This window comes from Lampetra planeri, chromosome 21, assembly GCF_965212315.1.
Source record: "Lampetra planeri chromosome 21, kcLamPlan1.2.h2, whole genome shotgun sequence".
NCBI lineage: Eukaryota > Metazoa > Chordata > Hyperoartia > Petromyzontiformes > Petromyzontidae > Lampetra > Lampetra planeri.
Window position 1 is genome coordinate 11,817,713 of NC_136127.1, and position 26,786 is coordinate 11,844,498.

A 26,786-nucleotide genomic window follows, 5' to 3' on the forward strand; every position below is an offset into this window, starting at 1 on the left:
AAAATTACCAAGACAATTTTTTTTATTCATGTAAAGTTATTAACACGGGCAATTTCACACAATCCAGACGAAAAACAGGCTTAGTTGAACTGAACATTACCAAACTTTCCACACACGACCCTCCAACAACAACGGGTGAAACGCTGCAAAGCACTTAAGCAATTGATGAAATGAAAAATGAGAAAATTCCAGCTGCATTAGAAAGAACGCTATACCAGCAGACTATTTGTGTTGGCTGCAAAAGACTTAACGATAATGAATGCAGCATGGTGACTGGTCGATGGCTTGATGAGAACACAGTTGCTGGTGTTGATGGCCTAAAATGACCCCATTAAACAAACACATGCGGTGCAGTAGTCCAGCTGTAGGCACAGCTGGAAGGGAACATGCAGATTTCATACATGGCCAAACCGATACACGGTGAAAATTTCCATTACCTCATTGACTTTATTGAAAAGCAATAACTTAAAAAAAAGATTCTAAACTGTATCTCGTTGCAGAAGAGTTCCATCAACTGCACGTGCGAACGCTTAAAATGCACGTGGGGATTTAACGTGGAAAAATGTAACACTTGAGTTGCATTTTTAGGCCGATGGAAGGGAGCACAGATGATTTACGGTCAACCAACCCCCACGAACCGCACATCTTGTGCAGGCCTTCAACCAGCAGTGGATGATCACAGCTGATGATAATGATGGAAAGGAGCAAATGCACTCCAGTGAAGCTTCTTCACAACTGTTTTGGATGTTCCTCGGGCGGGGGTCACTCTTCCAAGTCCTCGTTAAGACCATGACGAGCCTATGGATCACGATGCCACGACATCACCACGCGACGACGTCTCGGCCATCAGGATCTCGCTCCTCACTCGTCCTCGTCATCATCCTCGTCGATGATCACTCGCTGCCTGGGCCGGCGTCTCGCCGGTACGGCCTCGTCGCCCGAGCTCGAGTCGTCCAGACGGGTGACGACGGGACGACTTCCTGGGGAGTCCTCCACCTCATCTTCCACCTCGTCCTCCATTGCCTCCGCCCCCGGCCCCTCAACCAGCACGCCTGCTGCTGCTGCTGCTGACGCACGGAATCAATCCCCGCAGGGCCGCTCAAAGAATTAAACGCAAATAGCAGAGATAACACCTGCACGGCGCTGTCAAACACGCATGCGCTGCGTACCATTAAAGGCTCTCAAACCTGATGGGAATAATGATGATACGTGGGGTTCATTTTTCACACTGCTGCACGGGCACTTAATGAGTCAGGCCCCTGTTGCCAAGGCAGCTGTATCTGATGTGTTTTATACAATTAATGTAATGGCATGACTGGGTCCGTTTTTCAACAGCACGCATTATGGATGGATCGGTCAAAGTTGACGCGAAAGCGCGGAAAAACCCACGCAGCCTCATTTGGCTTCACGCTGTGCAGCCCGAGTTGAACCACGCGGTAAGAAATGTTCGGCGTGCGCCAGCAGGGGATGGGGTGAGGGAGACGATGCAGGGATACAGCAGACAGAGCAGACAAATAGGACTGACGGTATGCGCTCTATTACACAGAGCAATGGTGGAGCAAAAAGGTACAACACCACAATCGTCAAGAATACTGCCCTAAAAGGAAAACTAAATAGACAAGAAGTGACTTTTGTGCAATAATCCTTTGTCAGAGCAGAGAGCGACAGAGACCGGAGAGACGGAGTGAACAATAGTTGGAGATTGCATGGTACACCACGGGACCCTGATGAAAATCAGTTTAATAATGTTTATATTGGAAAACTCTTAAAATTTACATATACATTTTGCCATTAGCATATATTTAGTTATAGACTAACCCTTCAAAGGTCAAAAATGCATCTATAAACTAATTTTGTACAGAGTCAAATTATCTTGTATAGAAAGGGATTTCTAGGGCAGATAATTTCTCTTCATATATTGTTTCCTATATTCTTATATAGTTTTGCGTCGAAAAAGGACACCTCTAAAGACAGCGTCCCTTGCCTGTAACATCTGGCTGTTCACCAGCATTTGTTTAAGCAAGACTGCTGATGAGACCCCCTATGCCAAAACCGCTCCAGTCTGTTTGTGTAGAACTGACATTTCCAAAATGACGAACTCCCCAGAACGCCGTGCGACTGATGGGATGTGTAAACAAGAACAAACTTCAGATATGACAAGGAGGCGTGTTGTCTGCTCATTAGATACCCTCCGTGTCGTTGTTGTCGTCGTCGTCGCTGTCGCGCAGCAGACGGGTACGCTTCGCCGGTCGCTTCTCCCCTCTGCCCCTGCGGATGAAAGCTCGCTCGCATGAGAGGGCCGGCAACCCATTTCCCCGACTTCTGCACGTCCACATGTCATCTCGTGGCCTCAGCGGGGTAGTGCATTTGCCGCTTGTCGCGGGGTTCAGGCCCGGCAGCCGCCCTGGTTGTTACCGCGGTTTTAATATCCACAGAAAATCCACTGCGAAGCCGTCTGCTTCACCGTGGATATTTTGTTTCACAGTGGACGTCAAAGATCCCCTCTCAGTCCAAGTGATTATGCCACTGTGTGCCGGCGTCATGGTCCGAATTGGCTAAATTCGAAAAATGAATGTGCAAATTATGCACCGGGGATTACACATAGCAGCAATTATCGCCCTCTACTGGCAGACCAAGTCCTGTTTGCTGGCAAAGTGCTGAGTCCCCTTATGCCCAGAGGGATAGCTGCCACTGAGGGTGCCCTTTAAAATGTTTGACAAGAGATGTAAGTAATGCGAATCACATGCAGAGCGCTCCGAGTTTCCCCGGTGTTCTCTCAAAACAAATCATGAAACTGTAGTATTATCTCGTATGCCCAGGTTCGACGAAAACTCTTCACCTCTTCTGCTCCTCCTCCTCCTCCGAGTTGGTGTTGCGATTCCTTCTCTTCTTTTGCGGCTTGTCTACTGGCACCTTTGCTGGATGTAAACAGGGGTATAAGCAAAGTATATTTACTGTATGCCGATGGGTTGTGTGCGACAGCATGCAATGACGCGTTGAACCGTTGATTCAGAGCCATTCTCACGCTTACGGTGCATTCACCTCATCGTGCGTGTGACAATCGATTATTTGAAATTGTCTACGTTACATGCAAGTGGTTCACACGATTCCTGTAGCCACAAAGAGGCGCTACATTCACAAATACGTTAAAAGGGGAATCAGTTCTTGACTTAAATTTTATCCACGATTGTGTAAATGTATGCAATTGCAAGGCAGGGAAATCGTTACATGTCCTAGTGAAAAAATGTGGATATGCAAACAATGTGCTATGCATGACTTGCTGACCTGCCCATACTGGACAACTGTAAAAAAAGCTTCATAGCTCATCGGATTCCTCCAGTCTAAATAGAGATTCAGAATGTTCTGAATACGTGGCTTACATTCCACATTACAAATATTCTAAGCATGATAGTCTTGAGACAAGGTGAGGCTCTCCGGGTAAATAAATGGCATTATTTATGCTTATTATCACTGCAAAGCTGCAATGCTGCAGTCACATTTCGAGGGGTTCCTACCACTTCTTTTGCACGACATTTCAGCACCGAGAGACAGAAAGATGAACCCAAGTCAGAGACACCATATTAAGAACACATTGTCCTGCGGAGGGAGCTGGTAGGAGCGTTGGGTTGCTCGGTTAATGGGCAGGGTTTACAGCGGCGTGGTGTATTCCGCAAATATGCCCGACTGTGAGGGCGGGCACAAGCCGGCGTGAGTAGGTTAAACGTTGAGTTTTATAAGGGCACCACGAGGTGACCAGCCCCACCCAGCCCTACCCAGCCCCACCCCACCCTCCCCACCCAGTCCCACCCCTCCCATTTTTTGATGCACGACGGACGGACGGATGGACACAATAATCCCCTGTGGGCTGGTGGAACCAGGAGGTTCCTACCAGTAAAAGGCTTGGGCTGAACACATTTGAAAGAAGAGTTGATAGTCTATGATCGAGACTAACAATGGAGTGTCAGAAAAGGAAACTCACCCGAAACCAAAGAATTTCGATCTTGTGTAGGAGCTAGATATATTGTTCCATCACAGGACCATGGAAGACGGTGATGGCATGGGGTGACCTTCATCCAGGTGTAGACCAATCATAGCTAATTATGATATCATGACTCTGCCAAAACTGATTATAATTTGAAAAATAAACCGATGGGCTGAAAGAAAATCTGGGGACGCTTACCACGGCGTGATCGCGGTTCCCTCTGTTTGCGCCGCTTCAGGAGGGCCTGCAGGGCCTCGGCACGTCGTCCGCCACTCTGCGATATGACGCCATGTCCCCCGTCATCATCATCCTTGTCGCTGTCATCGTCGGGGACGCGGGCATGAGTGGACAGCGGGGGTGGGGACGACACTCGGCTGGTGTCGCTGTTTATCCCGCGTCGTACGGGGGACGGCACAGAGTCCGCCGCCGCTCCCCATGAAAGCTCCTCTTCGTCGGAGCTCTCATCTTGCGCCTCTCCTTCAGGGGCCGAATCGTCACTGACTTCGTCATTGTCTCCGCTGCCGGCGCCGTCGCCGCCACCAGCGTCAGCGTCGTCATCATCGCCATCATCATCCGTGGGGGCGCTCAGGCAATCGGAGATCTCGCGCAAGCGGCCAGGAGTCAGTTCTGCCGGTATTCTCCAAAACGTCTCCTGTCCATACGCACAGAAATAAGCACTTTAAGTGTGTTTAAATTAAGCAGTTGACAGCTCAAGAGACAAGGATAGTATCATATGCAAAAGAGACCTGAATCACCAAAATAACAAAATCAAATAAAAACCAGGCAAATATAAATCATAGCAGATGCAATAATTAAATGCATTTGCATAACAGGGAAGACAATTTACAGATATTATTATTGTATGGGATATATAAATCCAAACCATATTGCAATGTATCGCCATTGATCACCGTGACAGGGAGGAACAGCGTACTTCGTGATTGGCCGGCGAGCACACGCCCAGCGCGCGCAGCAACCGACGGAACACCCGGTTCTCCATGGCGTCCTCGTTCTCCTCCGAGAGCGGCACCATTGGCACCGGCAGGGAGATCCCTGCATGTCAGTGTGTGTAGGAGTGGACGGGGGTTAGAGAGATGTCACCAGTGAACCACTCAACATCACGTAAGAGCTTCGCAGGGGACGGCTGTCTGAACGGTCTCTGCTGTCTTTTGCAGCTTGGATGCCAGAGAGCCGAGCTGGCACCGCTGAGTTCCTGTGTTCAGATCGGGGTTTCAGCCGCCCAACTTGCGGTTTAACAGGATTTTAAGCATCGTGAGTTGATGGGTCTCAGCTCAGCTACCAATGACTGTATAACAAAGAAAAACTCATCACGTTAAATTTGTTTCTGTAGTTAATTTGTTTCAATTACAGCTTTGAGATAAAAAATTTGTATTTGTGTGAATGTCATGTGGCAAACATTACTCTAAGTGGCACCGCAGGTGGACCAGAGGTCATATGAAGGGATCTCAGAGTTAGCTTTGTGATACCTGTGCTTCTGTAGGTTCTTCTCTACCAAGAAGGGTGCTACTGCTCTACAAGAGAGCTGAATGCGTACTTCGTGATATGACGCCGTTTTCAGAATCGATATACAATTGGGGAAAATGTCTAAAAAGCAAATGGACTTTGGTGTCCCACCGTCCTCTTCCCGGTCATCAGCCGTCCGTCTCAGGCAATTTCCAAGCCACAGTACCGGCTCCGCCAGCCCTACCAAAGAAATTCACACACACACAGGGCATCCGATAAGTCAGCAGAATAACAAATCTCGTATTAGCTTCTATGTATCCCAGTGTTTGGGCCCCAGAGCAGTTACACCGCCTGCACGCTCATTAGCTACGGCACCGACTCGGGACGCAATAGCACCTCCTTTGCGAGCCTTCGCCACCAGCTTGCGCAGCTCAGCAGGGCTGGTCTTCACAAGCGGCCGGGATTTTCTGCGAGCATTCCGGTTGCCTCCCCGACTCTTCCCGGGGCGGACGGGCCCTGCCCGGGCGGGCGCTGCCTGGGCGGGCCTTGCCCCGGCTCGCTGGATAGGTTGATCGTCATCGCTGCTCCCTTCGTCCTCGCTGCTTTCTTTCTCGTCGTCGGAATCCACATCTAGATGATCGTGGTCATCGCCCCATGGGTCGGCATTGTTGTTTGAGTTGGCCTGTAGGTGCAATGACAAGACAACAAATGCAGTCACAGATGCACACACACATAATTGTCTCAAGGCCCTAATGTATGCTAGATAATGTCCGACGAAGAGGGATATAATGACCGATTCATTGATATAAAATAATTCGTAACTTCACAATGGATACGTCAAATCTTAAGGGCGAAGATTGTTTATATTTGAGTCACGTGTATTGCTTGTAATTGGTTCTTAGAAAACATGGAGTGAATATAGGTAGTAATCCATCACAAGCAGAAAGTAATAAGATTTGTGTATTGAATGTATGGATGTAAAAAGGCAGGGAATTCTAATAAATGCATTCCTAAGTAAAGAAATTCTAAAATAAAATCATCATCATCAGTATCGCCATGAGCCATGATTTATACACCTCTGGATGAAAGCCTCCCCAAGTTATCATCATCCCTCACACCCTGGCGCTACAAAGAATAAGAAAATACACACACACACACATGCCCAAAGAAATGAGGTGCACAGGACTGCAATATCATGGGAACTCCTTTGCCAGTACCAAAATATGAGAATAGGTTTTCCCCTTTTTTCTGGCAACAAAACAGGTGTTAAGATGTTAAAACACCAAACTGAAACCATTAACAAGGAATCACATCTACATTAACCACAATACTTGTGGTGAGAATGCAAACAAAAAACATACTCTGATAGTATATGCATTGTTTTTAAAACTGATTGGTCCACACCAGAGACAGCTTTCTTATGAGCCTCGTCTAAAACGGTGTTAGACCAGAAGACGCCAAAAGGCGGAGCTAGACCAGAGCACGCCTTTTGGCCTTTTGGCCTTTTGGTGTCCTCTGGTTGAACACCGTTTGAGACTAGGCTCGAAAGAAAGCTGTCTCTGGTGTGGACCAATCAGTTTAAAAAACAATGCATATACTATCAGAGTATGTATTTTGTTTGCATTCTGACCACAAGTATTGTGGTTAATGCAGACGTGATTCCTTGTAAAAGATTTCAGTTTGGTGTTTTAACATCTTAACACCTGTTTTGTTGCCAGAAAAAAGGGGAAAACCTATTCTCAGGACCGCAACAGCGCTGCATTTGTGTGCAAGCGGAATTGCTGCCAACCTTGCCAGAGGACTTTCCGGAGCTCTTCGATGGGCGTTTCCGGCGCAGCTGTGCCCGGTCAGATACCAGGCCCATGCTCAGCAGCTTGTCCGCCACCTTCTTGCGCGACCTCTTGGCCGTCAGGTTGCGCACGATGTTGTCCAGCAAGTCTGTGGCAGGTCAGAAGAACACTTACCACCATGAGGGCCGTCAAACACCCCCCCCCCCCTCCCGCGCGACCAGGCACCACAATCAAACGGAAGCTCCAGCAACAACACGCGCATTTGCGCGTTTAAATTCAAGTATATGTGCAGTACAATGTGTTGCACGTCCAACAGATCCATACCTGTCTTGACCATTTAAGCGGCCCCACCAATCGCAGTGAAACTGTGACACTCTACATACATTCACAAATTCGACCTTTTTCACACACAGTGATGAATTCTTAATCTTACGTACATCAGCTTACTTATATCGTACAGTGGAGCATTTTTCCATGTTCGAACCGGTTTGCAAACACATTTTGTCAAGTACTCATTTTCTCTACATGTTCACACATATGCCTACATCTAAGTCCCCAGCAAGTTGGATATGTGACATTATACTGTACAACCTGTTAGTCCGTTGTTGGATGCAAGCCTCCCCATGCTGAGCGGGTATTTGGCAATTATTTGACCATACTGACCTCTGCTAGCCTACAACACCTGTGAGGCATGGTGATGGCCCATCCGAGAACTACTCAAGTTCAAACTTGCCTATCGTCGGACACATTACAAGACCAAGCGCATTCCAGATGATTTAATCATAAGCAAATGACAGTGTTTGAATAAGGAAAAAAAAATAATTTGATGAAGAACCATAATTACAGTTTAGAGTCTTTAATCACTTCCTCTGATCATAGATACATAATTAATGCTTATTCAAAATTAAGATGGAAAATAGCCTGGTCCTAATTAAATGTTCAAGCTACGCAAAAAAACTCATTAAAAACTAATCGGCCAGTGCCGGTGGTGGACACTCCTGACAAGTCACGAGACTCGGCGAGGCTCTCCCCCATGAATCAGAATATTTATCTACACTGGAGAAATCCGATGAGCTGTAAAGCTCTTTTCCACAGATGTCCAGGAGGGGCAGGGTCAAAACTTTTAAACAACAAACGATACAAAAACACGATAGGAGTGCAAAAAATATACAAAACTAGGTAAAGCCCACCGAGCTATTAGCTTCTTTTTCAGAAGTGACCTGGTCACAAATGATAGCTCAACAAAGTGGCTTATGTGGAAATTTCAAGCAGCAAAATAATCTAAATAATCTAAACGTACGTTTCTAATTTACTTGTTCACGTCACCGTTGGCGGAAGTGGCTCTACTAGGGGCAGCATTGATGAGGCCCTTTCGAGGATATTTTGGCCTATTCTTCCATGATGGCCAGACGTCTTGGGAAGAGTATGCAGTACCCACACTTTACACCTACCACACATGACCTGCCGATCGACTGTGGTGAAACTATTCATGGATGGGCAAAGGCGGGGGCGGGCTTCAGAAACGGGGTCAATGTTGCCACTGCTGTGCCAAGAGAGAGACCCACAAATATCTGGTTTGCAAATTCAAGTCTAATAACCATGACACCACAATACATCCCTCAGTGAATAACTACATCATTCTTATTAAATATAATACCAGCTGTGTGCAATTATAGTCAGAGGCATGGTGACTTTTGAAACTACTCAATGAAAATTACTCTATTATGTGTGGTGTGTGTTTTTTTCAACACAGTTGCCATGCAAATAACCCAACGGTGCAAATACGTCAAGCAGACAGCAACAAACAGCACTTATCCTTTCAAGTTGTGATAGGTAAGCGTTAACATGTGTCTTGAATTGAGAAAGGTTATAAGAGCTTGGGGAAAGAAACAATGGGAGGAAATTCCAAAATGGAGCAGTGCGAAGGAATCATCATACTCGTTGGTAAAAAAAATGTACACACTTAAGCGGTGTGCTTTCGCTAAGTTGTCCCCGTCTGAAGAAGGACGCTTGTGTTGCGCCCGAAACGTCGTGATTTAATTTATTTAGATTTTTTACCGACGTGACTTTACCGAAAAAACCAAAGAGTATGAATCCTTGCAGTCACGAAAACTTCAAATCTAGTGCAAATCTAGTGCAAAGGATGAGAAAAAACAATCCAATTGGTAGACCGAGTCCTCAACACGGGTGGAGGAATCAACGAGTGAAGTTCATGGGAATGGTAACTACGGTAGTCGCGATAGAAGAGTGGTATAGAGACGAATGAATGCCGGTAAGCCAGTGACTGCAGTGAGAGCGTGGTTGAAGCCAAGTGCTTGCGCCAAGCGGTCACCATCGGATTCGTGGAATTCCTCGAAGAGACGTTGCAGCTCCATCTCCTGCTCCTCGCGCCACAGCACCAGCTTGGCGCCCTTCCTGCCAGGTGAAGAAAACACCTGGCGTCAGCCCACCGCACAGCATGCGTAGCATTCACCCTGCGAGATTGAGCATCCCCCCCCCCCCCCCCCCAGGTGGAACAGCTATTGAAAGACGCTTGTGCCAAACACAGTGCCACAGCCCACTGCAGGCCAATCCCTCGCCAGTTCATCATCAGGGATTAATGTCAGCTGGGTCTCAGGATGGGCAACCCAGAAAACACTTCTGCACCCGGAACACCACAATCAGAATGCCTCTTGCCATGAACGTGATTACTAGTCAGGTTCCACCTACTCTAGGCACCAGTTACTTGGGAAATATGCAGTGAAGAATTAAGGCCCCGATTGTCATTAGCCATGATCAACCAAATTGGGTGAAGGCCTCCCCAGCAGTTGCCATTTCTCATGGTCTCATGATAGAACATCCAACCAGCTCCTGCACTTGAGCCGAATTAATTGTTCCATCTCTACAGTGGACAAACTCTCGGGCATGTTCCCTCCTTTGGCTGCAACTCCGTCATTGGTATCGATCATCGACCATCAAACTTTCAAGTAACATGTCCTGCCCAAGCCCACTCTCAACCACCCAAGTGGAATTCAGCTAGGGGCATGGGTGATTTACGGCAGGGTGTGGTTGGTGGGTGTGATGTGGTGCTCCCAAGCGACCTGCGCTTGAGTTCCTTGGACGAGTTGACCAGACCCTGCCGCACCAGCTGGGTCACAATCTGTTTGCGCGTCCTCGTTGCATCCACGATGCGCTCCATGATGTGGTCTACAACATCCTTATCTTGACTCCCTGGTACACAGCACACGAGAGAAATACAGACACACATATGAACAAAGATACACACAGGTACACAACAACAACAGCTGCCATACGCTGCTAAGTGACGGTGACTTCACCACAGTATTTGTCCTGGGCGAGGTACATTTTAAGGCCACATGAAGTGTCAAAGGCTCATTGGCAGGTCACACACAGATCCAGCTGTTTTATATATTCTCAGATATGACAGGCATATGCACCACCTGTGTTCACAACAGACACACGAACAGATTCACGTAAAGTTCCCCCGTGTAGCTTTACAGACTGTTGGGGCAAATATTATTAGTGAGCACCTATGAAAGCTGACACGGCATACAAGAGGGTGGAGTATGACCAGCAGCATGCGTGGCCACCTGTCTCTTAAAAATATAATTAGACAATGCATCAAGATGTTAAAAACCATGTAAAAAGTAACACATTCTTCAATAGAATCTTCATAATTGACATTATCACAGCAGAGGTGGGCCAGCGAATCGTTAATAACATCCCACAACTGACCTCCAATCTGGTCCTGGAACTCTGAAAACAGCTTGTCAAGCTCTGCCTGCTCCTCCTCCGTCCAGCGTGGGCCCTTTTTGCTCAAGCCACTGCACACACGCGCGCACCAGCACCAATTGGAACGCGCATACAGACATTCGTGGTGATGAAATTGGGAAAATATTCGCAATATTTTTTTGACAAATACCGAGTTTGACGACTGCACCTCACCCTCCATCATGAGCAGATCCGTAACCCTCGGTCATCTCGTGCACATTGGCCGGCGACTTCCAGAACAGTAGCTCCACAAAGCTCTTGTTGTTCTGTGCCGCCACTTCGAAGAACTTACGGACAATGTGACGCGCAAACTTGGACAGCTCCTGCGACAAAAAAAACACACAATGTGCCTGAGTGTTACATGGACATTTTATCTCTGTAGAAATGTTACTGTGGCTCATGCACTGCCTATATGTTCACGTTTAATGCCATGGGACTCATCAGTGAAGGTCCCCCCATGAGAATGACCTGTGGCTCGTTGGTGCTGGCCTGGCTGTGCCAGCTATCTCTAGTGCTTGTTGTTAGTGCTGTGTCTGCCATGACGGCCCTCCCCTTAAACCCGCCCATCTACCCAACAAGTTGGTAAAAACGCAGCCGAAAAATAATCGATGTGAATCGGTTTGCCACCAATCGTGAATTTGTTAACAATTTGTTGCTGGATGGTTGAGCTGTCATGCAACTGTTACCTGGTACACGTGAGCGGCGGGGTCCGCCAGTATGGCCTGGAAGACGCGGAACGCGGAGAGCTGGAAGAGGAGCCCCTCCATGTGCAGCCCCACGGTGACACGATGGAGAATGACCACGATGCAGTGGTTGGTGTGTGTGCTGTTCTCACGGTAGCCCCGCAGTAGAGACATGCATGCCCTCATCACGGGTGCGCTCGCAAACCTGCAAAGTGCCAACATGTCAGTCGTTAGAACGGGTGACCACCGCACACCAACGATCAAAACAAACTGCGCATCCGCGCGGGATATTTATTACAGCCCTTTTGTGAAACCCACTGCTGGAGGAAGGCCTCTCCACGCCAAGTCAGCCATGGTGGTTTTACAGTGTGGGTTAGTGAAGGGGACCGGTTCAGATGTTGTTTGCCGTTGATGTTAGCCGTGGTCAGGAATTAAACTCAGGTCGTTGGGTTCGTAGCACAGAGCGCTAACCACTGCATCACAAATCTTCCCAATGGCCTCTCACCCGGTTTTAGAGGTCATCTATCTTAAGAAAAATAAATCAGTGGCCACAGGTGGCTGCCAAAGTCATTTTAATAACGTTGCCAACATGACATAGTGATGAATGTGTGGTATGATTGAACTGCCAAAACCTACATTTTCTTAAATACACATTCAAGTAATTTTATAAACCATGTGGTATTTATTTATTTATCGTGAGAGAAATAGATGGTGGTATTCGCAGAATTTCACACTTTATATCCCATGTTTACATAGGACATACAGTGTACCTATACATACATGATGGCCTGGCCACTTTATCTCCATTGCTAAATGTCCAAAAAACAACAGGAGGTGAATATGTTAAAACCAAGTAAACATTTTACAAGAAACAATAAAACATCTATTTTAAACCCACTACAATTGCTGGGTAACCAAAAGATACAAAAGATCCTCTGCACTATCGCTTCCCTTTTTTTGTTTTAAAAACTAAGAACTCACGACCTTAAGATGTAACGTGTAATAATGAGCATCACAGTATTTCTGCGCAGTTCGAGTTCGCTTGACAGAAAAAAAAAGCGCCGTGCACGCGGTGACGGGGTGGTCACGTGACCCTTGGTGCCTGCGAAGGGGCGTTGAGCAACGTGCACCACTCAAGTACAATTGCATCACTTCACTTCATAAGTCCCAGGAACATTTTAATAGGGGAAAACTGCCATCATTTTTCAGTGGAGGAATATGTCATTTCGCCCAGGTGTGTTGCAATGCAAATGACCCCGCACCGCTTAATGTATTCCGTGAAGTTGAATTCCTTCTCACTGACGGACACGGCTTCTACCTCCTCGTTCTCCTCCTCCTCCATCTCCTCCGGCCCAACGTCATCCTCCACCGGTACGTCTTCAACCACCGATGCCGAGAGGGCAGCTGGCACACCAACAAACCGCGCACGCCCACATTGCACATCTACCTCTCGACTTTGAAAATGAGTTCCTGAGCACAGGCCGAGAGGGCCCACACTGCCGAGCGGCTTCCTATAAAAAAAATATTGTGATGTACAAAAGTTCGGGCCAGGCCAGGAAGCCAAGTGGGGTTGACCAATAAATAGATAAACCTGCTGTCAGAACGGCAAAATCGAGTTTATATTTGAGTGATGTAGCTCATTAAAACTCGTACATGTGCATTTGCCTGGTTACGATTGCACCTTATGCACGCACATGTGCATGCAGGTGTGTGTGCAAGTACGTACAGGGCAGCTTTGCGGCATGGATCTGTCGCAGGAGTTCCAGCTCATCCTCCGGGGTTATCCCCACCGCCCCAAACACCTCGCCCTCGGGCCAGACCTCCCTACAATAACCAACAGCACACAAAGCCCATCCCATATCACACATACAGAAGCCACTTGCTGGGTTCTAGATCAGTGTTTCTCAATTCCAGTCTTCGTGACTATCACGATCTGCCTTTACCTGATTACCAATATTTTATATTCATAAGAAAGTTGTGCCAGTGTCTACTGCATGCAATGTATTTACAATTTTTTTACAGTTAAGGCCCACTGAGCCATAGAGATTTTTTTCAAAAGTGACCTGGCCACAAATTACAGCTCAACTAAGTGATTTTTAATCACGTGGTTCAGATAATCGTTACTGGTGTTGGCTGTGAGCGTGAATCGAACTCCTGTAGTTGGGTTCGTAGCGCAGGGCGCTTACTGCTACACTCCCCATATATTTACCGTTTTTTTACCAGGTAAAGCCCACTGAGCAATACAGCTCTTTTTCAGAAGTGACCTGGCCACAAATTATAGTTTAATGAAGTGGTTTATCATGTGGAGGACCAAGAGAACAATCCACGCGACCACGGGGAGAACATGCAAACTCCAAAATATACAGGCGTCAGGGTCGGGATGGAACCCACGACTTCCTGTATACCAGGCGATATATTTAACACGCCTAGGCAGAGTCCTGGGCTGTCCGACAAAAATTTCAAATTTCGTAAATGAGAAATTACGACTGGAGTTAAAGTCCAGAGCTTTTGTAACATCACTGAACCAGTCCAAGTGATGCCAAAGAGAAATCACTAGAGCTGAAAAGGGACTTTAAAATCTCTGTTTCTCATAAACGAAGCTTCAAATGCAAGACATACATTCGGGGACACACAGGCATTAGACAAGTAACAATTTCAAGTAGGTTGTGGTTCAAGTCCAGAACTAATGATTTATTTTGCCTCATATGTACCATCTCACAAGTACAATTGGCAAAAATATAAAAACTAATCAGTAATTTACTTTCACAATTTGATGCATACATATCACGAGCATAAGAATACACGTCATATAATGTATAGACAAATGGTTATATGCTACATATTAACTAAATAAGAGCTCCTGTTTTGGCGCCTTTTTGCCTTTGACCAATACCGCTCGCAAAATGGGAATGCAGGAGTAAGCCGACTGGTGGTGGCGACGATGGAGGGGGGGGAGTACACGCACCTCGCGGAGCGCAGCAGGCCGACCGCGGTGCCGGCTTGCCCGGCGAGCAGCGCCGCCTGGATACGAGCGGTGGCCTGCCCACGCTGCTCCTCCACAGGAACCTCCGACGCCGCATCAAACGGCACCGCGCTGTCCGGCACGGCCTCCGCACCCTGTGTGATTTCACCCTCTCGTAACCTTGGTGGGTTACTATAGCTGCTTGTAAATGTCCACAACAGTTTATATACAAAATTGGGGAATAAACAATTCGGATGGTACTTATTATTGTCACGTCTCAATCGTATTGGTGAATGAGGGCCACATCACCTCGATTCTAAAATCTGTCCAGCAGTGCCATGAGCTAGTGAACACAATTGTCAATAACATTGCCTCAAAATAATAAAATGTATAATAGCTGACTTTTTGGGCAATGGCCCTTCTTCACAGCAAGACCATCAGCCGAACACGGGGAACATCACGGGACCTTGTGCCGAGAGGAAGAAGTTCACGCATAGGTTGAACATTGACCTCCAAAACCTGGAGCTCACGCCACTGCATGGATTACGGTGAAAGGTGCCGCCCTACAATTGCTTGCTCACACTTCTGGTGGAAACGCCTCTATTAAAGGGAAGGCTATAGAGCCTCTCTTGAGGGTTTTTGGCCTACTCTTCCATGCTTGGCAGACGTAGAGGTTACCCACCGTTAACTCCACCACAAACAACCTGCCAATTAACTTAATTTGATGGATTTATGCAATACCCATCCTGCCTGTGTGTGTGTGGCCCCTTTGGCTCACCTGTGCATAGGCGATGAGCTGCTGCGACAGCTGCTGCCACTGGGCCTCGCACTCCTCGGGGCTCCTCTCACTGCTGGACGGCTGTGCCTGCGCTCTGCTCTTCTTTTTGCGCTTCACTCGCTTCTTCTGCAATGCGAGCAGATCCCAGAGAAACAGCAGCAGCGAGCCAGTGAGTGAGAGGGCAAAATGGTCCAAAGTTATCAGCCTCCAGGTCGAAGGTACTCAGGGAATTGTGTTTCTACATTCGCCGTTTTGATGGTGTATGCCTGTGACCCAGCAGGACCTTCATGAAAAGAACCTTGAGACTTTGCTGGATAAATAACTTACATTACTATTATTAGTTTACGATTTCTAAGCATTGGCAAACATGAATATGAACATACAGGCCGCGGCTAACATCAGTGGTGGGTGATATCTCAACCGGTCATGACCACCTCTTCACCAACCCACATTGACCATCCTGGTGAAGTATAACCAAACGATCCGCGTTACAAACATGACATGCGGAGGCCTTCATCCAGCAGTACATTGACAAGTCGTAAATCATGATTATTAACAATAATACATTTTCAATGCATAAATCATTGGATGGCCATGTTCCGCCAAAACGTCTGCACACGTGAGCAGGCACACGCTCGCACGGGCCCACGTGCCTGCACGACCACGGCTTTGCGGCCGCGGCAGAAGCGCTGTAGGAGGCGCAGGAAGGTGTGCGTCGTCTCCACGAGGTCGCGCAGAAACGAGCGCGGCTGCTTCGTCTCGTCGAACTTGCGGAAGAGCGTCACGAACAGCTCGCGGTACTCCATCACGTAGAACAGGTTGCCTGCGTGTCGCCGACGACAATGAGCATTGCATTATTGCAGCGTCGCCTTGGGATGAAGGGAATGTATGTGGAACTTCTGTTGCACCGTACATAGTGAACCACGCTAATTTGAGGTGCAAGGAAAAGGACAACAAACTAAACACAAAAAGCAGTTCAAAAGAAATGAGTTTTCAATCTCAATTTAAAAGTGCATATCTCCAGTGGCTTCCTAATATCGGAAGGAAGAGCGTTCCAGACGGCTGCAAAAGCGCATCTGAAAGCGCGCGATGCAGTAACCGAACACACTGCCTCTCTGACTAGCACGGTTGACGACATACGGTGTTGAAGAAGTTCAACATACATAGACTGCCGAGCGACTCACTCTTAATGACCTTGGCGCTCTCCCGCACGCTCTCCTCCTTGGACCTGTCCATCTCCTCCAGTGTCATGATGAGCTCCTGGTAGGCTTTCAGGGCCAGGTGCATCCTGCCACACACACACACACACGATCCCAAAGCAGCCACACCGTCACGACACAGCAGGAACCTCATGTGCTCCCACATTCACTTCTCCGTGCGTATCAAGATTCACGATTGACTCTCATATCAATGAAAAATGTACAAGGGATGCAGCAATTCAGCCACTACCATTTTAAAAATGATCACGATTCATGGTCATGATTCATTTAGAAAATTGATTTATGCTTGGTTGATTGTGCAGTATGTATAATCAATAGTGGCTGTAGGGTTTCCATAAAGCAACCACAATCAACTATCAAGACTGTATTAAAGAATTTTAATCAACGAATTCAAATCTTGTGGAAGCACTGACGACACCATCGTCTACATAGCAGTGAACCACCGTGAACTCCGAAAATGCGATGGAGCCATCGAAGCAATCCAAGGCACATCAACTAAGCCTTTGTCTGGCTAACTAATATGTATATATAGACTTCTACCATCAATCAACCAGACAACCTGGAGCAAGTTGATTGATGATCCAGCACTCACTGATTCACTCAAGTCATTTGCTCGTTGCCAGTCAGTCGCTTTATCACGACAGCCATGGGAATGGTTCCCATGAACAACTCATTGATTTCCTCCACCCATGTTGAAGACCCGGCCTACCACTGTTTTGTTTCATCTATCCTGTGTTCAACCACCAAACTGCAGATCAAAACCCAAATCTTTATAGTTTTCTCACACTACTCGACTTTCGAATTCCCTCCTCGTCGATAAAAACGTGTTAATCATCCCGTCATACACACAAGGAAGATATGATCATTACATGCGAGGAACAAACACACACACACCTGCGGGACCACGGCAGGGCGTCTTTCTTCTCCATGAGCATCATCTCGTAGCAGTTGGTGAGGTTCTTCTCGATGAAGTGGAACGTGCGCACGCCCACCGTCTCGGACACCAGCTCGGGGCGGAACCCTCGCAGCCGGTTGAACTCCATGAAGAAAGCGAGCGCCCACATGTAGTAGCTCTCGTCATTCTGCTGCCCCTTCTCGAGCAGCAGTGTGTCCTGTCGCCCACAGCAGGACAGCGTGATTGTGTGGATGCGCTAGTATGTATGTTGAACTTCTTTCACAGCGTACGTAGCCAACTGTGCGCATCAGAGATGCGGGGGAAAGACAACGAACTAGGTAGCAGGCTTCCTTCCACATGGCTCTTTTTATGTACATTGCCATATTTACTTTTGGGGTGAAGCACTAGAAGGGTCAATTCCCAGCCACAGCTAACACCAGTGGCGAGTGAGATCTGATTCGGTCCTCAGTCCCCACTTCACCAACCCGTGCTCATCAGCGTGGTGAAGTATGGTAAAATAACCCCTACGCCCCACAATGTGGGGAGGCCCTCATCCAGCAGGAAATTGCTAAAAGGGCTGTGGTGCACATATTACCAATGACCCACTAAGTATTGATTAGAAAAAAAATATTTTCAGTTAGTTTGAAATCTTCCCAACGCTGCATTTTCAGTTTGCCGTGCAATTAACAGGCCCCATGGATGGCCGTGTGCAGCACCCCGTGTGTGGCAAAGAGTCAATGGAAGGGACCTCAGAAGTAGTTCTGTGAAGTCTCTATCATAGGCCGTTCTCTCTACCGCGGCACAGTTGCATCACGTCGTCGCTCGTTGCAGTGTTTAAAACGCCTCTGTGCCCGAGGTGCCGCACACATATTCTAAAACATTGGTGGCTGTGAGCACGCTACGATGGCCGCACCTTCACATTGTACATGAGGCGGTTGTAGCAGGCATCCAGGAAATCGATGCAGAATGTGCGCAGGAAGAGTCGCACGTTCATGGCCGAGCGGCGTCGCTCTTCGGCCTCGGGCGCCAGCAGGCGCCGTTTGGGTCTCCGCTGGGGCTCCTTGCCGATGTCGTGGCTGTATCCCGCCAGCTGCAGGAAAACCGCCAGAGTGGCACGGGCAAAGACAATGGTTTTTAATTAAATCCTCATCAATTGTTCTACTCGTTACCAAGCATCCGTGACCTCGATGTTAAAGCTACTCCACTCTGCAATTTTGGGTTTTTGATATAACTTTGGAGAACTGTCCTTGTTCAAATTATAATACTTTCTGTTCATCTCATTCTATCTATCTCAGTTCCTTTTTCCTTCCATTAAAAATAAAATCTACATTTTTGCAGGTGTCCCCAACACACCGATATCTCTGTTGTCAACTTTATAGTTTCCCAATATCTGAGCTCCATCTAGCATTTTCACTAATCCCTGGTCGTACACTTTCATAGCTTCTACGTGCTGTCCAAGAATGCACAGTAATCTTATGCAAAAGCTGCAATCTTCCTCCTATATGCTGTATTGATCATCTGTTTCACAACCATTACAATCGCACAAAAAACTGTTTTATTGAGCTTGATTTTGTTGTGACTTTAAACAAATAACCATAACCTTTTTCAATATCCTGCCAAGGCCCGTGGTGGAATGCGATGCAAACGTGTTGTGGCCTTGGGATATCTCACCTTTTGAACGCCCAGGTGAAACACCAGGTCGTTATCGCTGATGGATTTGTGTCCTTGGACCACGTACGTGCCCACAAACCGAGAGTGCCTGCCAACACAAACACGTGCAATTTTGAATCTAGAGGTGGGCAGAAGGGACTAATGAATCCCAATGAGTGTTGAAGTAATTGTAAAGTTAATACTTAAAACTTCTGTGAAAAATGTGTGAGTTAACGCAGAAGATACTACCTGGCCCAACAATTAAAGACGATATAATCAACGCAAATATTGCTGAAGGAAGTACAGTTGGATGTGCTGGGTGATTTTAATACTTTGTCTTTTTCCACAATTGTATCGAGATTGTGTTATCGGCATCATGTCACGAGACCAAAAACCCATGCGGAAATCTCAACCCGATTGATGTGCATCAATTAATCGACGCATCGTTACAAGCCTAATGTTTCACACTGTGCGCAGTGACCGAGCAGGTTGACCGCATATGTTTTGTGGTTGCGCTGAACAACTTTCCGACGCGTTTCCGGATTGCACTGCGCGTTGCTGGACAGGATGTCCGACGTGCGTGTCGCTCCGGGTGCAGCCCAGCCCGTTAAGCAAAGAAGCCGAACCATTACGCGGTACAAACCAAAGTAACGCGGGACAGCTGCCCGAGCTGTCGCCCGCAACCACGCGCGCGCCGCACCTGGAGCTCCGGTGCCACATGCGGTTGCGCTTCTCGGCAAGCTCTCTCTGCCGCAGCAGCTCCAGCTCCGTGGTGTCGGCCTCCTTCTCCCGTTCCGGCCTCGCGCCGCCCGTGCTCACGAGCTGAGATGGGGTCTGGAAGACGGGGAAAACCGCCGACACGCGATGTCTCGCACCGGTCGGTGAACGAGCGTGCAACAATGCTGGTTTGTTCACGAGGCGAACACAAAAATCTTCGCACCTCTAGTAAATTAGTTGTCAAGACGACGGACAAACTCTTGCACTTTGAGATGCATTGACAAATGTACGTGACGTACTTTTAGATGCGTTGGCCACATTTATGTGACGTTTAAAAGTGCCGCAGTAAATATCTCTTTCAAGGAATATCCCGTTACATCTATGACAAATAAATGTATCCCATTTACATATTAAGCCGCTTTTATTTCACCAAGGTTATCATTATATATATTACATAGGCGTAGACACGCGTGTGCACGTGGCAGCACCTGCATGCGGAACATGAGGCAGACGATCTCCAGCACATGCATGCACCACTGCTGCTCGCTGGGCGCGCTGCACAGGAAGCGCAGCAGGTCGTCCATGCCGCTCATGTGCAGCGCCCACAGCACGCGGTCGTGCAAGCTGGCGTCGTCATCCACGTTCTGGGGAACACGTGCAGTCGAAACGTTGTGAGGGAGGCCGCAGCCCAAAATGTTCTATCGTAACAGGTTCACCAGAATCGGCTCACACAAGCCTAACTATGCCGATGAGATGGTGTATGACAACACTGGTCCATTGTGTGCTTGTGCTGAACCAATGATGCTAAATGTATGCATTCCAAGAAGGCTGTGTGGCTGATGGGATGTGTGAAAAATAAATATTTTCATATGGAGGGACCAAAATTAGCACGGTTGGCTATGTATGGTGCAAAATAAGTTCTATATGCAAACATTCAAGCACTGATTATTTTAAATGCACGTCAATTGGTGTCAATTATTCTTCTCAGATTGGCGACGTCTAGGGAAGGCCTTCAACAACCAGTGGACTGATCATGGCTGATAATGATCAGAATGAAGAAGATATAACAGAAGAGGATCAAATCTCACTTAACTCACAATCCGTAACATTCATTGTCAAAAAAACTATTTTGGGACATACGTACCTTCTCCAGTGTAGGATCTGGAGGCACGTGCATGACATTTCGGACAAGCAGGAGCATACGTTCTATCAGTAGCGTGTCTTCCTCTTCCCTCTGCTCCCATTCCTGTGCACAGTGAACATAGCAATTAGTGGAAAGAGGCCTTCACAACCATTGTACAGCATACGGCCTTGTGTTCAGTTATGCAGGCTACGCTACGCCGTGAAGATGTTTGCGTGAGCGAGAGTTAGTTCATGTGAACTGACCAGCTGAAGTAAGTTGTAGAGGGTCTCGCTGAGAACGGTGAATACCTTCTCGTTGGCGAACGCCTATGGAAAGCAGACACACGAGGAAGTAAAATTCACATGTTTTCTGTTTCAGCAAGCAAGACCTGTTAAAGCCCCCAGTCAACCTCCGTTAAAAGGGGGGGTTTCTTCTTACTCTTAGGTTTTTTCGGTAAAGTCACGTAGGTAGAAAAATTAAAATAAAAAATAATAGAAGTAGTAATAGAAATAAAATAATAAATCACGACGTTTCGGAGGCAAAACAAGTCTCTGTCATCAGGTGGGACCGTCACAGCTAAATTTACTGTATCAAGTGAGGAAAAATCCAAGAGACAAGCCCTTAAATACAAGTTAAGGGAGGATGAGCTTATCTGAATGTGGTAGCCAGGGAATGGAACGTGGGGGCGGTGGGCGGGGCTACAAGCGAACAATCGGTGATTGTCGACCTGTGCAAGAGAACAATCGGTATACCTCGACCTTCTTCTCCACTGCTGTCTCCACTGTCTGGAACTGCAATCTTACATTCCACAATGCTGACTCTACCCACAAGTTAAGTCCAGGCTTAATACCTCCCTCTTCTCTTCATGACAAACAATGTTCACCTTGCCAAACGTCCTATTTAGAATAGTAGACTAACTTCTTCCATACCTAAAAGTGCACAAAGGGATGTAAGGCTGCAACAAATATAGAAAAATGGTCCCTTATTTTTGCTTTGACTCAAATGTGATACAATTCTTGTACAGCAACTGCAATGCTCCCTTCCCACCTGCTTGTACGCCTGCAGGTGGCAGGTAACCGCCAGGTAATGATGGCGAGTGGTGGGGTCGGTAGGGACCTTTCCAAACAGCACGATCGCTGGCTGAGTCAGGTTCACCAACAACCTGCACACAGATACGCACGCTCAACCACCGCAAGCACGCGGACACAGGGGCACGTGGTGCCACTGCTTGTACGCACTCACATCAACGCCACGGTGTAAAGGTGTGTGCACACCTAGGTGATCTTTTGCCCATCATGGTTGCATGCAACTTAATCGCTAGGGGTTGTTCAGGGGTGCCTGTGGCACCCCTCACAACCATTTACGGCCTTCGGCCAGGAAAGTCACAAAAAAATTGCACACGAACGACGCATTCACGCAAGCATCCGATGCTCCGTTTTGAAGTTTTAAAATTAAACATTATTGAATTGCATTATGTTTTGAATGAGATCATTGTATTTCTTTATTAAAAGCTTATATCATTTTACATCTGGAAGACTTAATTGAAAACAGACATTTCGTGTGAATTTTCTCTCGCCGTTAAGAAGATGGCCTTGCTGGGGGTTCGGTTTGATGCGGACTTTCACTTGTTTGGGATTGCGGGATCGAGATAAGGTGACATAGAGCTGGCCGTGCGAGAAGACCACCATCTGCAGATCGATTCCAATGTAATCGAACATCTGTCCCTGCGCCCCCGTCATTCATGCAGGGGGCGCGTAGGTTTGCAGCGCCCCCTGCATGAAAACGACTGAAAGTGCAGCGTTCATCACAGATAAAGTTGTGCGCTTATATAAGAGTATGTCTTTGTTGCCAGTTGCACAACCGATTTCTTGATGGGGAGACAGACTCTACCTTCAAGTGATTTGCCCAGTGATTTGTAGTGACGTAGTTCATCACATGCACGTTCGTGGCGAGACAGATATATGGATATGTTGTCTGCTTATCTATTTTGCTACTGGTATTCCCCACAATGACGCTGATGATTATTTCGTGCCATGGTTAGGCAAGAGATCATTCAGGTGTCGACGTGACACAATCGGCGGTCACAGTCACCTCATTATTGCCTGGAAGAGGACCTGGTCGTTGTGGTGGTAGAGCAGGAGTGGCACCAGGTCGTTCTGCAGGATCATGGCATCTCCCAGCTGCTGGCGTATGTCCTTGCTGTCATCCTCACGGCGCAGGAAGCGGATCAGGTCCTTGACAGTCTCTTCAGCATGTCGGGGGAAAGTGTTAGATACAGAAATTGTATTTTACTCTGAGATTCAAGAGCAAAGCCACATGCACTGGCAACGCATAACTCGAGACAAAGGTAAAACATTTTTTTACATAAAAGCGATACAACAAAAGCAGTCTTTCTCAGAATTCCTTGCAGGTCATAGGTCAATATAGCATTGCTGCCAATACAAAAATTACAACAGAAAGACTGAAGTTTAACAGTTGGCTTTCACGACCAATATTATCCGTAAGAGGTTTTTGGGTAAGATCGCGTGAATATAAATGTGTCGTTAAACCCACCACCACCTGACACAGCCAATTAGTCAGGTTTGTCACGTAAACAAAACATGCTAATTCGTTACCAGTACAGCACACCTGTGTGTTGGAAAGTAATCCCAATTGTAAATATCTGTGGGTTTACTCTCCAACATACCAGTGTGCTGTACTAGTAATGAATTGGCATGTTGTTTCCGTGACAAACCCTACAAATTGGCTGTCGGGTGGTGGCAGGTTTAACAACACATTTATATTTACGCGATCTAACCCAAAAACTTCTATTATGGATAAAGACTCAAGTTAAATGTTCCCACCACCTACAATATTAGTGACTGACATGTTTGGTGACGTACTTCCGCGAGGACATTTGGCCAATACCATTTACATTTAACTTTTTTTTGCTGTGGGTAGAAACCTGAGAACCCAGAGGAAGCCCATGCAGAACGGAGGGAGAGAACACACTAACTCCACACAGAAAGGCTCCCAATGTAGGTATCAAACCGAGGAATGTCTTGCTGTGTTAACTATTAACTGCTGTGCCAAAATAATCCTAATACAGTATAACATATGAGGTATACATTTGAAGGTAATTATGCATAGCTTCATAAAATATTACTTATTTATAGACTAGGTCGAATGGTTTGACACATACATGAAACTGAATGCACCGTCTGAGTACATCCAACACCATGGCATTTGTACCAGCACATACATTTAATTTCCTTGTAACTAAATCTGGCTCGGACAAATTACTTTAACAAAGCATTAACAGTAAAAAAAATTACTTACAGTCACATCAACATAGATATAGGGTGACCATTGCACTGGTATGTAAACAAAGAAGGAAACACGTCAAATGATGTTGTAAAGTAACTGAGATGTCCATCTGGCATGGTGGAACCACCGCCCAGTAAACACGGAACGTTAGGCCGACGTTGGTCCAACAGTTCCAACCACCTCGCCCCCAACGTTGGCGCAATGTTGAATGCTTGCCGGATCAGGACCCAAAGCTGCAGGATCAATGCAAACGATCCGCCACTGACCCAAGCAGTCCGGCTCCTTGTGGTAGGTGTCTCCCTCCAGGAACCCCAAGGCGCTGCATGTGGCCAGGAGCTCACAGTTCATGGTGGCCATCCCTGCAGCAGGTTCACTGGGTGGCCCGTGGCCGGGTGGAGGGCTTTCAGCGGCTGTGTGCACGCAGTGACACTGCGGGGGACACACAAAACAAACACACATGTTTATGGTACAGGAGCCCGGAAATGAGAGTTGTTTCGGTAAAGTCACGTAGGTATAAAGTAAAATAAAATAAATCATGACGTTTCGGGCACACTTCAGCAATTGTTTCTTGCTGTGGTTGTCCCACCTGATGACGGACGCTTGTGTTGCACCCGAAACGTCGTGACTTAATTTATTTTAAACCTACGTGACTTTACCGAAAGAACCAAAGAGTATGGATCCCAACAGTCACGAAAACTTCAAATCTAGAATAAAAGTTGTTCGTACGGTAAGACCTCGCTTAACGTGTGTTCAGACTATAACGCGTTTTCGCTGTAACCTGGTTCTTCCATTAGGGTAAAAGTTTGGCCATTACAACGCGGAACGCGCCCGTTATAACGCGATACGTGCACCGTTACAACGCGGAACGCGCCCGTTATAACGCGATACGTGCACCGTTACAACGCGGTACGTGCCCGTTATAACGCGATACGTTTACCGTTATAACGCACACGCCCGTTATAACGCGATACGTTTACCGTTATAACGCGGAACGCGCCCGTTATAACGCGGAATGTGCCCGTTATAACGCGGTTTCTGGGTGGTCGAACTAATTTCTTGAGCTGCGGGATACAATACCCTCAGTTATTTGTCTCGACATCTTACTCTGTACGTTACGTCGTATCTCGCCAAACTCTATGGTTACATTATTTATAGCCAAATTGTTTTCAGTTAACGCGGCATTTTTCAAGAACGCATCTACCGCATTAAACGAGGACTTACTGTAAATCGAAACGCATGCATTTAATTTCGAGTGCTGCCATTAGGGTTCACACCATTGTATTTAACATCTCTCTCACACACACAATCTGGGACGATGAGGCGATTACTCAACTACAAGTTGTATCAAGACTACGTTTAGCGGTCGACTTTGTGGGTCACCTTTAAACATGTTCATGAATATTTTTTATTCTTCTTGGTTCTTTCGGTATTTTATTATTTCCCTTCTACGTGACTTTACCGAAAGAACCAAGAATATGAATCCCTGCAGTCACGAAAGTTTTAAATCAAAATGTTCATGAATGATCCGTATTATTAGCTTTGTTTGCCTGAGGGAAATGAGGTTATGTTAATCTGGCCACACACACACGCAGCTACCTAACTGCTACGTTATAATACGATGCAAGGGAATAATCAAGTACAGGATTAGTACACGGAGCATTGGTAAAATGTTCCCTTTCACAAACCAAGCGTTGGCCGAACGTTCCATGTTTATTGGAAGTGCGTCGTATAATCCAGTACAAAACACGCCGCTTCTGAGGAGCGCGGTGAACGTAACTCAACGGATTCGCGTACGACGATCCACAGCGACGACAAACAATACAAGTGAGGAAATAATGAGGAAAAGGTAATCATTTTAATCGTCATGTTTACCTGAAACCCGATCGACGGATCGAGTCTCTGAGGAGAAGCGACTCAGATCCAGGAACCACTTCCCGCCAAAACTCGACTCCCGGCTCACGTGGGTGGGCGAGTTCACCGCAGTGATCAACAATAAAACATGTTTTTATACCGCAGTATCATTCGGTTACAAAAACAAATTAAATTGATATAAATAATTACTTGAAATTGGGTAAATACGAAATGTTTGATTGTTTGTAATTACTGCAATTAGGATGCTGCCTGAGACAATTAAAATAATGGAATGGTCCATTCGGCTGCGTTTGTGTGGGGTCCCTTCGCGTTTGTAAACGTTTATGACCGTCAAGGTTTAATGTAACGCCCTTATTACGAGTAGGATACAAATACGTATAAAGTATAAATGTAAAACAAGTATAACATAAATATAATTTTACATACACATATGGGATCCATGTATTGGTTAAGGTATAACTATCGCTATGCACCCTGGTTTCTTCAACTGCGTCATGGTGGCCGAGTGGTTAAGGCGTTGGACTCGAAATCCAATGGGGTCTCCCCGCACAGGTTCGAATCCTGTCCATGACG

The 26,786-nt window shown here is 46.8% G+C and overlaps 1 protein-coding gene and 1 non-coding gene across 4 annotated transcripts; one reads left to right on the top strand and one right to left on the bottom strand.

Annotated features, from left to right (window-relative positions):
• On the bottom strand, window positions 1–26,783 carry TIMELESS (timeless circadian regulator). Of its 3 annotated transcripts, none has more exons than XM_078604025.1 (30): window positions 26,214–26,783; window positions 24,608–24,770; window positions 23,127–23,280; window positions 22,083–22,197; window positions 21,299–21,361; window positions 21,057–21,158; window positions 20,401–20,556; window positions 19,896–20,029; window positions 19,217–19,304; window positions 18,459–18,635; window positions 17,545–17,762; window positions 16,615–16,718; window positions 16,084–16,253; window positions 15,431–15,556; window positions 14,656–14,807; window positions 13,417–13,514; window positions 12,953–13,094; window positions 11,694–11,895; window positions 11,182–11,330; window positions 10,972–11,060; window positions 10,317–10,446; window positions 9,569–9,651; window positions 7,236–7,384; window positions 5,843–6,128; window positions 5,618–5,686; window positions 4,917–5,035; window positions 4,181–4,634; window positions 2,840–2,918; window positions 2,189–2,268; window positions 1–1,061 (listed from the first exon to the last, which is right to left on the bottom strand). In XM_078604025.1, the coding sequence occupies exons 2-30, from the start codon at window positions 24,696–24,698 to the stop codon at window positions 862–864; spliced, it is 4,179 nt and encodes a 1,392-aa protein (XP_078460151.1). In that variant the 5' UTR covers window positions 24,699–24,770; window positions 26,214–26,783; the 3' UTR covers window positions 1–861. The 3 variants fall into 3 exon arrangements, with proteins under 3 accessions (XP_078460151.1, XP_078460150.1, XP_078460149.1); XM_078604024.1 differs by having other exon boundaries at window positions 1–1,064; XM_078604023.1 differs by having other exon boundaries at window positions 1–1,067.
• Window positions 26,705–26,786, top strand: TRNAS-CGA (transfer RNA serine (anticodon CGA)). Its single transcript has one exon. It is a non-coding gene; the product is annotated as a tRNA-Ser (tRNA).